Source organism: Amphiura filiformis, chromosome 10 (genome assembly GCF_039555335.1).
Source record: "Amphiura filiformis chromosome 10, Afil_fr2py, whole genome shotgun sequence".
Lineage (NCBI taxonomy): Eukaryota > Metazoa > Echinodermata > Ophiuroidea > Amphilepidida > Amphiuridae > Amphiura > Amphiura filiformis.
In genome coordinates, this window is record NC_092637.1 from 58672216 (window position 1) to 58687101 (window position 14886).

The window sequence follows — 14886 nt, forward strand, 5'->3', positions numbered from 1 at the left end:
CTTGTCTCATTTAAGTTATATCAAGCTCAAAAATCTAGTGGCCCTCTGGGTCAGCATTGTTGGCACGGGGCCACCGGGCAACCTCTTAATAAATCCGTCCCTGTGCTATACCAATATGTTAAATTTTATTTGAAAACTGTTGTCCGGTATCAATGTCAATTTTGCCATAAAAAAAAAAACCAAAAAAACCCAACACCCTCTCCCTCACAAAACCGTGGGGACATGAAACAAATTTTTAATTCTGTGTGCATATAAACTCAAGAATGCGAATTTTAATGTGATTGTTTTTCTCTTTTAACAGGTGAGTTAAGTCAACACTATGGCCGCCAATAATATATCCAACGGTAACCATGACACACAGAACTGCAACAGTTTGGTGCAAGCCCTGATGACGGACCAATACCAAATCACAATGGCTTACGCATACTGGCAGAATGATCGCACCTACGATAGGGCGTGCTTTGATCTGTTCTTTCGTAAGAATCCATTTGGAGGAGAATTCACGCTTTATGCAGGACTGAGTGAATGTGTGAAATTCATTCAGAACTTCAGGTTTACAGATTCAGGTATTGACAACATAGGGCTATTCCTGTTGAAAGTCATGTTCCTCCTATGGAAGACATGACCTTATTAAATCTCTCACATAGAGGGTGTAGATTTTTAATGGAGTCGCCCTTTTCGGTAATTTAAGTGAAATCATGTGATTTGGGCTTGATAATATATTTTTCTAACATATTTTGGCATAATGTTGTGATTGCCGGAGGTATCCTTAAAGCACTTCAGGCTTAGTCTTTCACATGGTATTTGAATATACCATTGGTATGGGCAATACAATAATGCAAAAAGTAGAAATTCAAGAAAAATTGAGGGTGTGGATGTGGAGCAAATCACACATTATGGTTTTAATATGAAGAGGCACAGTTAAACAGCTAACACAGGCAAAATATGGCTACTGCCATCCCACAAACCTTAACCCTAACAGTACCAGTTACTACAAAATACTACTTGATGCGCTGTTCGTGCGTGCATCCCATGGTGTGATGACGTAATCACCCAAAGTGATATAGCACAAGACTTGTGGCAAAGTGTCGCCGACCCAGTGCTTGGCATGCGAGGGGTCTCGGGTTCGAATCCCACCAAGAGCAAACAACTTCTCTCAACTTCTCTCTTAATCCTTCCTTCTTTCCCTTCCCGTTGCTAAAAAACCCTTAGGCTGTTAGGGTTAAGATGCTCCTATTTTACAGAATCAAAATTATGCTTACATACTACATGTTTTTCTTCCCAAATTTATATTCACCTTATCTCTACCATGTTCTTACTTTCCTAGATATTTCCTACCTGAAAAGTGTCTTACCACCCGATACCCAAGATGGCTTCTTTGAGCACCTCAGACAGTTGGATTGTAGTGATGTTGAGTTATACTCCATAGCTGAGGGTATGGTGGTATTTCCCAGGGTGCCATTGATACGATTGGAAGGACCGCTTGGGGTGCTTCAACTTCTAGAAACACCTTTTCTGAATTTGATTAATTATGCAAGGTAGGTGTATATTACGTTAGGTGATGTACCAATTGGGGCGGCAAGTTTTCCTCTGACTTGAAATACTCCAGATAAGAATATTGGTCAACAGCTCCACATTTTCCTTTTTTAGACCAAAAGTAACATGATTTTTAGCGGTTCTAGCATTACCCCAAGACAGAGAAACCAAATAAAACACATCCAAAGTGTTATATTCCTTGCCACACTACTCAGCCATTGAACACGGTCGAGATTTATTTTGTATATTCATCAAAAAACATGCATACACAATTCACAATTTAATTAATATGAATAGCAAAGGCTAAATGCTTCAATTCAGCAAAAACAATCATAAAATTATTTGGCATTTACGCAAAAGCCGAAAAGCTGGATGTGAAATACCCCTTATATCTGAAAGCGAGATACTTTAAGCAAAAGCTGAAAAGCTGGATGTGAAATACCCCTTATATCTGAAAGCGAGATACTTTAAGCAAAAGCTGGATGTGAAATACCCCTTATATCTGAAAGCGAGATACTTTAAGCAAAAGCTGAAAAGCTGGATGTGAAATACCCCTTATATCTGAAAGCGAGATAATTTAAGCAAAAGCTGGATGTGAAATACCCCTTATATCTGAAAGCGAGATACTTTAAGCAAAAGCTGAAAAGCTGGATGTGAGTTACACCATATAGCTGAAAGAGAGATACTTTGGAAGCAAATGAGAAGATTATAGCTGAAGCCTTTAGCATATTTTAATTATCATATTTAATATTTTATTGCTGTTGATTGGAGCCTCATAGAGATTCCCAAGCTTCCTTATGGAAAAGTTCCTTAAGAAAATTTCAAATCAAAAGAATTATTACATTTTTCTTTGACATTGTACATATAAAGCCATTATTTTATATAATTAATATCAAATTGCACTCCCACCAACAATCCACCTCTAATCTGGAACACTTTGCAACTCATGCGAACCCTGCAAAGTAAGAAAGAGCAAAAAAAACCAGATTTTTTGGGGATGGTGGGTGGGTAAATAAAAATATTTATGACCGTCCTCAATGATGGCTGATTGTGTTGTGATTCGGCTATGGCTCCCAACGCAACCGGATAAACAATCAAGCCTGCCCTGATTGGCCAAACCCCACAAGAACACAATGGATGCTTTATGCAAACGAAACACGTGATGACCCACGGTCATTCTAACATGCCTTTCACGAACGCCCCTGGATGCAGGCATGGAAGCACCCATTTTCTCTGCAGGGGCAAATTTTGATTCTTCATGATTGATCACATTCAGAATCTTTATTAAAATTGCAACTGCGGTCCCCCCCCCCTTCCCCCGATTTCCCCCATTTCCCACCAGTGTATTGACTATGCTTCAGTGAGAGATTGGCAATTTTAACTCCATTGGTCCCGCTGGTGGCAGATTTTTCCCCAGCTTCCCCCTCAATTGCAAAAGTCATGTTATGCCACTGCTTGGTGCCTTAGGCTAATTCGAGGGCTGTAACATTGTTGCTGACAAGAATCATAAATAAACCTGGAGTTGCCTGTACCCTTCATGATCATTTAACTAAAAATCTTTAATTTATTTTAAGCATTGGACATCTTTGCACATTTTCCCCTTTTCAGTCTTGTTGCCACAAATGCAGCCAGGTTCCGTATGGCAGCTGGACCTAACAAGTCCTTATTGGAATTTGGTTTGCGGAGAGCACAGGGACCGGACGGTGGTTTAACAGCATCAAAGTACAGCTACATTGGTGGTAAGTAGACTGTTTGTAAAAATGTTCATAACAGTTTTAAAACATTTTGAAAAATGTCCAGAGAGCATTATAACTTGAAGCCATAATACATGATTTCTGTTAAATTTTGATTTTGTTATTCTTTGTCAAAAAGTTGATAGGATATTTGTAACAGCTGTCAGCAAGGTTTTCTTGTCATTTATGGAAAATGAAACGGGCATGAGAATTTTCAGTTTTAAAACTGAATTCAGTTTTTTTTTTAGTCAAAATGTCCTCAACTTTATTTAATTTCCTTTTGCCCAATTTTATGCACGTATTCAGTTTTTTCATTTTGTTTAGGAAAGTGCAGGCTCATGCCTGAGAGTCAACAGTGAATCTATCCAAATGCAACTGCCCCTTAAAAAATTATATCCACCCACCCCACAGTGGCGTAGTGTGGGTCATCACATTGGGGGGGACACCGACCATGATTGGGCACAAACCGTTTTTCGGTTTACGTCTCTGCCACCCCAGCGCAGAATAACTTGGTTATGCCATTAATGCTGAGCCCTTAGGAGTAGCATCACTAGTTGGACACCCATCCATCTTCATGAATGGAGCAATAGAGTAATAAATGAAAAACATGACAATCTCGTTTCAGGTTTTGATGGCACCAGCAATGTACTAGCAGGCAAGCTATTTGGCATACCTTTGAAAGGGACCAATGCACATTCCATGATCATGTCATTTGCAAGTATGGATGACCTCAAATGTAGGGTAGGTATTACTGTCTGATTTTCATCATATATGGCATATTTTCTGGAAAGCTTTTGGAATCCCAGCCTTACATCCAGCTGTAGAAAGCTGAATCTTGGTCCACGATCCAGTTACCACAATAGGAAAATTGCTTTATTCTGTGTCAGGGACTGCCGTTTGAGAGGAGCTAGAGCAATCACGCCTCTACATTTGCAAGAGCGATTTATAGCTCCTCTAGATGATAGTTAAATTCTTTATGCTTTAATGGCCACCGATGCAAACAGCTCTTCTAATGCTCTTCTTGAAGAGACCAGCAGAGCATTCTACAGCTCTTTTCTAATTTTCAAAAGGCTGTCCCTGCTGTGTGGAGGAAACTTGATTTTTGAGCAAGATTCTGATCGCTGCCACATCCCCACCTAATCCAAAAACTAGAATCCTGGGTCACAACCATGTTAAAGCACTGCCATTACTATGGTAACACGAGGTGAAATATAGAAAATTGTTGCTAGGTAATTTTGCACAAAGTGTCACTCCAAAGTGGACCGATGTGACAGCAAAAAAGTGGCAATTTTCACACAATTGTTGTTATCCTCTCACTTGCACCAAAATAGCATCATTCACAATTACATAGTTCAATAGCCTCTATTCAAGAGTGATAGCTTAAGCCTAGTTGACCTCAAGTTGTACCCAAGACATTGAGAGGTCACTCTATGAATGTACAAGTCAATGGAGGTCATAGAACTGTGCCCTGGCAGGTGGGATGATGTTTAAGATCTTTTTGTCTGCAACAATAAGCGATACTGACAATGCAGAAACAAAGTGCATTGTGGAAGTGCATTGTGCAAAGTGCATTGTACATCCGTTGAGAAGATATGGCCTTCTAAAGATTCATAAAATTGACCATTTTTAGGAAAATCCTGATTTTGTCATAAATTAGCATATTCATGGAGCGATAATTGTGGGAATAAAGCTAAAGAAGGCATGAGATGTATTGTTTTTTGTTTATTTAATGTTCTTTTATGCAAATATTAAAAATCCAGGGTCTTAATTGCTATATTTTCTTCTTTACAACATTTTTAAAATGGCTGAAATCACAAAAATAACTCTTTTGCCAGGACTTTTAAGGTGAATTGTGTGATTTTCACCGTTGAGGGCGCTATTATGTGCCAATTATGATCTTCAAAGGCCTGTATTTCCTAAACCACACAACCAAATTGTCTGATTTTTGCACAGGATTTTGCTCTGAGAGGGTCTAGATTGTAAAACTCAATGTAGCATAATTGTACATCTTTGGGAAAATAGTTTTATTAATTTTGATGACAATAAATGATTTTGTGCGTAAATCTGTCATGCGTGACCGTACAAAAATGCTATATTCACCCTTCATTACGAGCAGAATATTTTCTATCTGATTAGGTAGTCGGGTTTGCACAGAAGTTACTAGGAGACAAAATATATGGAATTCAAAGTGCCCAAAAATTTTCCAACTGCTGCAGATTCTGTTACATTTCCACCATACATTTGTGTACATGTAGGCAGGGGTACACACAATAGCCTAGCATTTGTGACTTCTCAGATATAGCAAACTATATACCTTTTTTGTCTCGCCTGAACTTTGTTCAGGATGGGACTTAGTAATCACTATTTCTGTCTGTCGGGGTGTGTGGGGGTGTGTGGGCGGGGGTGTGTGGGGGTGTGTGTGGATGGATGGATGTATGTGTGTCCGTCCGGAGCTGTATCTGGGGAACCGTAAGACTTACGGCGACGCTACTTGGTGGGAGAAAGGGTATCCAAGTTTGCTCCGTAACTGTATGTTTTCGGGGAAAAATATGCAAATTAACATAGCTAATTTGCATAATTTATGCGCAAATCAGCGCAAATTGATAGCGGAGTTTGTGGACAGACTATCTCAAGATCCGTCGGGCGCATGGTAACGAAACCTGGTGGCAGCTATGATACACATCTGCTGATCACCTGATTAGTTTTTCGCTAAAAGTATGCGCATTTAGTTGTTAATTTGCATAATTTATGCGACATGATTCTACAAATATGGTTGGAAATCTGAAGAAATCCGCCTTGTGGAGCTGTATCTGGGGATTCAGTAAGATCCCTAAGCCCTATGATGATGAAACGTGGTAGGGGTAGTATGACCAGAGGATCTCAACCCGATTCGATTTTCAGCGCAAAATATGGTAATTAAGTACCTAATTTGCATAATTTATGCATAAAATGCAAAAACCTATTTTCTCGGAGACTAGGGGTCGACGTTCTTCAAACTTGGTGGGTGGGTGCATCTTCACCCCAGACAGAACAAGTTTGTATTGGTTAGTCGTCAAGGTCACCCAAGGTCATCCAGGGGTCATCTGAGGTCAAATGACTAAAACTGTCATATGGGCACGAAACTTGGTTTATTAGGCCAAAAAAAGACTTCGAAGAATGTCTCTCATGTACAAAAGGATAGGAAACTGAACATTTAAAACCACCTTTTTAGGGTGAAGGAAGCATTTTTTTAAAAAAATGTCTAAAACGGGTTTTTATGTCAAAAATGTCTCTGTTGGGGTGCTACATCGAGTCAAATGTTCGGAAGATTATTTCGGGGTCATCTGAGGTCATCTGAGGTCACCCAGGGATCATCTGAGGTCAAATTACTAAAAACTGTCATATGGGCATGAAACTTGGTGGGTACAATCAACATTTAGAGTCAAATGTTCGGAAGATTATTTCGGGGTCATCCAAGGTCACCCAGGGGTCATCTAAGGTCAAATTACTAAAAACTGTCGTATGGGCATGCAACTTTGTGGGTACAATCAACATTTAGAGTCAAATGTTCGGAAGATTATTTCGGGGTCATCCGAGGTCACCCAGGGGTCATCTAAGGTCAAACTACTAAAAACTGTCGTATGGGCATGAAACTTGGTGGGTACAGTCAACATTTAGAGTCAAATGTTCGGAAGATTATTTCGGGTCAGGGTCATCCAGGGGTCATCTGAGGTCAAATTACTAAAAACTGTCATATGGGCATGAAACTTGGTGGGTACAGTCAACATTTAGAGTCAAAGTTTCGGAAGGTAATTTCGGGGTCATCCAAGGTCACACAGGGGTCATCTGAGGTCACATTACTAAAAACTGTCATATGGGCATGAAACTTGGTGGGTACAGTCAACATTAAGAGTCAAAGTTTCGGAAGGTAATTTAGGGGTCATCCAAGGTCACCCAGGGGTCATCTGAGTCAAATTACTAAAAACTGTCATATGGGCATGACACTTATTGGTTACAGTCAACATTAAGAGGCAAATTTTTGGAAGGGTATTTCGGGGTCACCCAGGGGTCACCCAGAGGTCATCTGAGGTCAAATTACTAAAACTGTCGTATGGGCATGAAACTTGGTGGGTACAGTCAACATTTAGAGCCAAATTTTTGGAAGGTCATTTTGGGTCATCCAAGGTCACCCAGGGGTCATCTGAGGTCAAATTACTTGAAACTGTTATATGGGCATGAAACTTGGTGGGTACAGTCAACATTTAGAGTCATGTTTTTGGAAAGTCATTTCGGGTCATCCAAGGTCACTCAGGGGTCATCTGAGGTCACATTACTAAAAACTGTCGTATGGGCATGACATGTAAGTGGTCACTGTCAACATTAAGAGTAAAATCTTTGGAAGGGCATTTCGGGGTCACCCAGGGGTCATCTGAGGTCAAATTACTAAAACTGTTGTATGGGCATGAAACTTGGTCGGTACAGTCAACATTTAGAGCCAAATTTTTGGAAGGTCATTTTGGGATCATCGAAGGTCATCCATGGGCATGACACCTGGTGGTTACAGTCAACATTTAAAGTCAAATTTTGGAAGGTCATTTCAGGAACATCTGAGGTCACCCATGGGTCATCTGTGGTCAAATTTCTAAAACTGTCACAGGGGCATGAAACTTGGTGGGTACAGTCATCATTTAGAGCCAAATTTTTGGACAGTCATTGCAAGGTCAGCTGAGGTCACTCAGAGGTCATCTGAAGTCAAATGACTAAAAACTGTTGTATGGGCATGACATGTACAGTCAACATTTAGAGCCCAATTTTTGGAAGGTCATTTTGGGGTCAGTAGGGGTCATCTAAGGTCACATTAGTAAAAATTGTCGGATGGGCATGAGACTTGGTGGGTACAGTCACCATCAGCCAGGTAATTGTGCCCAGCCGAGACCCACCAAAATTTAGGGATCAAAGGTCAAATTCCAATATTGGTCCAATCAAGCTCAAATTGAACAGGCAAATCGCCATGGGTTGTTGCAGGTTCATTTACTTCTACCAAAAGTAATCGTAAAAGCAGGCGATCGCGAAAGCAGGCGAGACTCGTGGTTCGAGAACCGCCTTGTTTATATTAATTTGTGAAGATGAATAATTTGATACTATTTGAAAATCTGGAATCTTGAAAGGTTTCTTTTAATTCTTTGTTTCAACCTGCAACACATATTTAACCCCATGAGAACTACCTGCCGATTGGCCAATATGAATATTGTGTCCAATTTTGAACCAATCAAGGAGGATATTATATAAGATCATCTGCAAATGCAAGTTTGACCATAAATAGCTTAAAGCCAAGTGGCATTTCAAGTTATCAACCCATCAGAAATGCCGTCAGATGACCCGTAGTGTCCAGGGGGTTAAAGCCTATGGGTCAAAATAATTATCTGTGATCTTTTAAATTCGCAGGTCAGAAATGAACCCCAAAACTTGTTTCCTCTTTTATTTTTTTACTACAGACCCTACAACCTGCTGAAGGTAGCTACCCTGTAGAGTTTGCATCTATCTGTGAGAGATGGCTGGGTGAGGTGTGTAAGCTTTGTGATGTTCTCAAGGAGCAGACCATTAAAGGTGAACTGGCAGCATTTATTGCCTATGCACGGTCATTCCCTAAAGGATTTCTGGCTTTGGTAGATACCTATGATGTCATGAAGTGAGTAATTTATACGCCTCCACCAGAGGTATTATGTTTCTTGGTTGGCTGTCATTCCGTCCCTCCGTCCGAGCTTGCGAGTGTGATTTCTCATAGTGATGTGATTTCGTGGACGGGTGGCAATTAACGGTTTTCAAATTCCAGTAGGTTTTAGTTGCAAGATATGCTAATTTGATAGCTTATTTGCTTGTGGCCCTTGAACATGTTTGAAACAAAACTGCCAAGATGATCAAATTGACAAAACAAGACCATAGTATCACATATGTGACCTGCTCCCACAAAATGAGCAAGCTGCTAAGTTGATGTTTTCTGTGTTTGATGCACACATGTACAAGTAGGCCAATAGTATTAGCTATAACCCCAAAATTTCTCATAACAAGCTGATTTTTTCAGGATAGGTCCAGAAACATGTGTAGAATCAAATTCCAAAAGTCCCCGAAAATCCCCCTTGTGCTTCCTTCAAAATCCAAGATGGCGTCCAAAATGGCCGCCATTTTCAGTTTTATCATAACTTTGCCCCCAGACATGTTAAAATCACAAACAAAGCATCTAAATATATGTTTTGAGGTACAAGGAATGTTTTAAAAACATTTGCAAGAGGTTTCAATAATCCTAAGTAGCCAAAATCCAAGATGGCGTCCAAAATGGCCGCCATTTTCAGTTTTTATCATAGCTTTGCCCCCAGACATGTTAAAATCACAAACAAAGCATCTAAATATATATTTTGAGGTACAAGGAATGTTTTAAAAACATTTGCAAAAGACTTCAATGATCCTAAGTAGCCAAATTCCAATATGGTGGACAAAATGGCCGCCTTTTTAGTAAGTAAAATTAGTTTTCAACCTTAACCAGACATGTGTTAATTGGCATTGGAGAAAGTTCAAAACTCATGATTTGTAAGCAGCCTTGTAATGCACATCATCCAAATTCACTACCATTATTACCATCATTATTTTACAATATTGATTCAGTGCTTTTATCATGTGTACAATACAATAGTTACCATTATTTTCTATTTGCCTCCAAAAGAGCTGAGCTCATACCAAGATGGCTTAAGCCTATGTTCACATCGGTATCCCGTGATGTAATGTAATCAAATGGTACACCTTAAACTTGATCAACTTGCACTGTGTTTTGGGCATTAATGTTCTTCAATGCTGGTTCAGTCTCCTCATTGTCTCCAACTAGTACAGGTGCTGTGTTGCTGCAAGACTGACCACAGCATTTGCTGCACATCAATGTACAGAAGAGTCTCAAGTTTCTTGCAGCTGCATGTCATGTTGTTGCAGCCATCTTGTTTGCATCCACATGATATCATGTTGAGCAATGTGTCTGGTGCAACAGCGAGTTCTGTTTCTACTGGAACAAGAATTCCATCTTGTGATCTCCATCCCCAGTCAGTTGGACTTAGGTTGTTCCCCATCCATTCTTGAACCGTGAGAAAAGTGCCATATCCATCAAATACAACAATCGGGTGTGCTCCATAATGCTTTAGCATGTGTGATGTGTAATTCTGACATATGCCTGCATAGGTGGAGGGATGTGGCCAAATGGCATGTCGAAGTAGGTAACCACCATCTACTACAAAGAGACAATTCTCTGGCAGCTTGGAAAGCTCAGTGAACGATTTCAACAGAAGGCCAAGGGAACTCTTTGGCGATTTACGCATAAGGTCATCTTCAAAGAGAGAAGGTGGCTGAGGACCTATAGTTCGTACGTAAAGAACGACGCTATCTCAGAGCTGTTGTTCAGTACACATGTGATTCTATTAAATAATAGAGTCGGATTCACTTCTACTTGTTGTCCCCTAACTCGCACCATCTTGTCCTTTGCTCCAATCATAGTAACCTTGTCATTTCGGCGTAAGGCAATGTTTGTAAACTTCGTACCCGTTTTTTCTATTGCTGACTTCGTGCCAACTTCCACCGCTCTATCACAGTTAGCGGATGAATCTGCTACAGTCCCAGTTGACACGAACCAGATGATCCAGTCCATACCCAGCAAAGGGGGATGTGCCTTCAACCAACCAACAAAAACTTTACGATCCCCTATGTTCCCGTATGAACACCCGTGAACTGCTCTAAAGCATCATAATCTGGGGCGATCGAGAAAGTGCGTGGACTCACTTGGTTAATGTACTGTCTGTGATGCCACGACCATGTGTCATTCCCCCTGATGTCTTCAAAAAAAACAAAAAAAACTGCTTAATGGTTTGGTCAGAGAAGTTTCCACCCCAGAAAAAATCTAGACGTCGGATGGTGAAATATCCCTTGTCTGTGAACAGTTGGTACTCATCTGGGGGCATGTTTTTCCCCCAAGACTCCATCTGTTGTAAATACAACCTTGCAGATTTGGAATAGTGGAGCTGCCCTGCAGCGTAGAAGTGAGGCATCATCTCTCTTATGCAGTAGAGGTGGAGCTTCCAATTCCCTGTTCTTTCAGCTCTAATGAAATGCCGAATATATTAAAGGGCCACCTGTCTGATGTATTGCACCCACAGCTTCCCAATTCTGCTTTTACCTGCTTTGATGTCTCTTCACGCTATTACATGCTGTGACACAGTCTCAGCCATTTATCGTCGAGGAAAGCGCAAACCCGAACAAGAAACATGAATATGACTTGTTAGATACCTTTACAAATGCCAACAGCATGCATGATGAGGTACAGAGAGCAGGGGGGAGCTTCATCCTGAAGATGTATGGGGCTAGCAACTTGTGCTGCTGCAAAACAGCACTCATTCCGCACTTTCCTCACGGTTCAAGAATGGATGTGGAACAACCTAAGTCCAACTGACTGGGAATGAAGATCACAAGATGGAATTCTTGTTCAAGTAGAAACAAAACTCGCTGTTGCACCAGACACATTGCTCAACATGGTATCATGTGGATGCAAACAAGATGCAACAACATGACATGCAGCTGCAAGAAACTTGAGACTCTTCTGTACATTGATGTGCAGCAAATGCTGTGGTCAGTCTTGCAGCAACACAGCACCTGTACTAGTTGGGGACAATGAGGAGGAGACCGAACCAACATTGCAGAACATTAATGCAGGAGACACAGTACAAGTTGATTAAGTTTAAGGTATACCATTTGATTGCATTACATCACATGGATACCGATGTGAACATAGGCTTAAGTCATCTTGGCATGAGCTCAGCTAGTTTGGAGGCAAATAGAAAATAATGGTAGCTATTGTATTGTACACATGGTAAAAGCACTGAATCAATATTGTAAAATAATGATGGTAATAATGGTAGTGAATTTGGATGATGTGCATTATAAGCCTGCTTACAAATCATGAGTTTTGAACTTTCTGCAATGCCAATTAACACATCTTAAACACTTCTTAGGCGGTCATTTTGGACGCCATCTTGTATTTTGGCTTTATATCTAGGTATTGAAATCCTTCGAGTACATTTTGAATATATCCATTGTACCTCAAACCTATGTGAGATATTTTGTATATGGTTGAAAACTAATTTTACTTACTAAAATGGCAGCCATTTTGGCCGCCATATTGGAATTTGGCTACTTAGGGTCATTGAAACCTCTTGTAAATGTTTTTAAAACATTCCTTGTACCTCAAAATATATATTTAGATGCTTTGTTTGTGATTTTAACATGTCTGGGTGCAAAGTTATGATAAAAACTGAAAATGGCGGCCATTTTGGACGCCATCTTGGATTTTGGCTACTTAGGATCATTGAAACCTCTTGCAAATGTTTTTAAAACATTCCTTGTACCTCAAAACATATATTTAGATGCTTTGTTTGTGATTTTAACATGTCTGGGGGCAAAATTATGATAAAAACTGAAAATGGCGGCCATTTTGGACGCCATCTTGGATTTTGAAGGAAGCACAAGGGGATTCTCGGGGACTTTTGGAATTTGATTCTATACATATTCCTGGACCTATCCTGAAAAAATCAGCTTGTTATGAGAAATTTTAACCTTTTAATGATATATGAGCTAATACTATTGGCCTAAAGCCAGTAATATGTGATGCGATCAAGCAAAATCATTCGAACTCGGAAATATTCAATTTTCAGTTTCTTACAGGATAGTAAAAAGCATTTACAAAGCTGCATTTGGCAGAAAACCCCATTGAAATTGAACACCAGTTCCAAAGATATGAGCAATTAAAGAGCTTCCAAACCAAGAGGAAACAAAAGGAAATGTTTCCTTTATTTGGCTATTGAGTCCCATTTATCAGGAATAGTCTATGTAGCTCAGTGGTAGAGGGCTCGCCCGACAAGCGAGAGGTCTGGGTTTAAGTCCCCGCACATGCTGGTATGTCCGGAGTTTTTACTCTGGTATATCTGCCTATGCATGTAATGTTTCCATTTATAAATTCATGTTTAATTGTGTTAGTGTACGATGCGTAATTCTTCTTTCCCCTGTGCATTGATATATTAAGAATAACGATTAAGCATCAATAATTTGATCTTGTGCGCTAGTTTGTAATGTTTCAATGTTTCCATGTTCCAGTGTATGATGCATAAGCCTCTTCCTCTGTTTGTATATCTCAAAATTAATATTCCCGAGTTCCGACTGATTTTGCTTAATTGCATCACATATGAACTCAATTATCCTATTATTTACTTACAGGAGTGGATTAGTCAATTTCTGTGCAGTAGCCTTGGCACTGGATGAGCTTGGTTATCGTCCCATCGGTATACGTATCGATAGTGGTGATTTGGCCTATCAGTCTATCGTGGCGAGAGAAGTGTTTACTAAACTTGGTGAAAGGTAAGTCATTAGGGGCTGTACATTAGTTTGCCTCAAGTTCGGTATGTACGTAGGTGCGTATTTCGCTGGTTGTATGCCATATCAAATTGTGTGTGTAAAGTTAATTGCGCAGAGCATACCAACACATACAAGGGCAGTTTGTACAATACAATACAATAAATGTTTTAAATGGAATTTATATACAATACTTTTTTTAATGGAATTTATATAGCGCTAAGTATGAACAAAATGCTTTACAATGATCTTAAAAGTACAACTTACACTACATCTTAGGCTACAATAAAATGTAGGCACGCTTGTGGCGCAACCTTGAAAAAGCATTGATGTCAATGCCAAACATGAAATGCACCAAAGAATAGGAGCTGAGAAAAGGTTCATTTCAGAAAGAAAAATCCAGATGAAATTGGTGTACTCCCTTGGGGTTTGCAGTGGTGTAGCATCATAGGGGCAGGGGTTGGCCCCATGGAATGCAAAACTTAGAAAATCCCATAGGAAAATTGCCAAAAATGGCTTGTGCCCCCCTATCAGACCTGGAGCCCCATCCCCATCATGCCCCCCCCAATTTGATGACCCACACTACGCCTTGTTCATAAATTCATATAAATCCATACACCCCTGTGGAAGACATAATCTTAATCTCCAATACAGGGGGTCTAGAATCACCCATTCAGGTGGCCTCATTTAAAATTCACACTCCTTGTGTGGAAGATTGAGGATATGCCTTCTTTAGGGGTATGGATTTCAACCAGAATAGCCCATTTCATGTCAGTTTTATCTAAATTTACATATATAGAAAGAAAAAATGATTTAACAAACAAATAAAGAAAGAAGAAAAGAGAAGTATAAAAAGGAAGGAAAGAAAAATGCAAGAAAATAATAACAGAAAAGAAAGATGAATGGCAGGAGAGAAAAATAGGCAATAACAGTTGAAATCCATAGGCCCCGTATAGAAGGCATGACTTTAATCTTCACACAGCTGAATGGGTGACTCCATTTGAAGCCTACACCCCCTCCTTTGTTGAAGATTAAGGTCATGGCTTCCATACGGGATGTATAATGAATTTCAACTGGAAAGCACCTTGCCCCCTTGCATCTTATAGATTCCCCATCAAAATAATAAATCAAAATTTGTCCTATTGGGGGGCTAAAATACCCAACTTCAGGCAAATTTTTGCTCCCCCTACATAAAAAAAACCTC

At 39.9% G+C, this 14886-nt stretch overlaps 1 protein-coding gene across 1 annotated transcript in view; it reads left to right on the top strand.

Annotated features, from left to right (window-relative positions):
- Positions 1–14886, top strand: part of LOC140163074 (nicotinate phosphoribosyltransferase-like) — a 52886-nt gene that overhangs the window by 11473 nt on the left and 26527 nt on the right. The window contains exons 2-7 of the mRNA XM_072186445.1: positions 302–566; positions 1328–1538; positions 3145–3275; positions 3895–4010; positions 8744–8937; positions 13548–13688. Of these exons, the coding sequence (XP_072042546.1) occupies positions 320–566; positions 1328–1538; positions 3145–3275; positions 3895–4010; positions 8744–8937; positions 13548–13688 (1040 nt within the window). The 5' untranslated portion in view covers positions 302–319. The remainder of the gene's footprint in view (positions 1–301; positions 567–1327; positions 1539–3144; positions 3276–3894; positions 4011–8743; positions 8938–13547; positions 13689–14886) is intronic.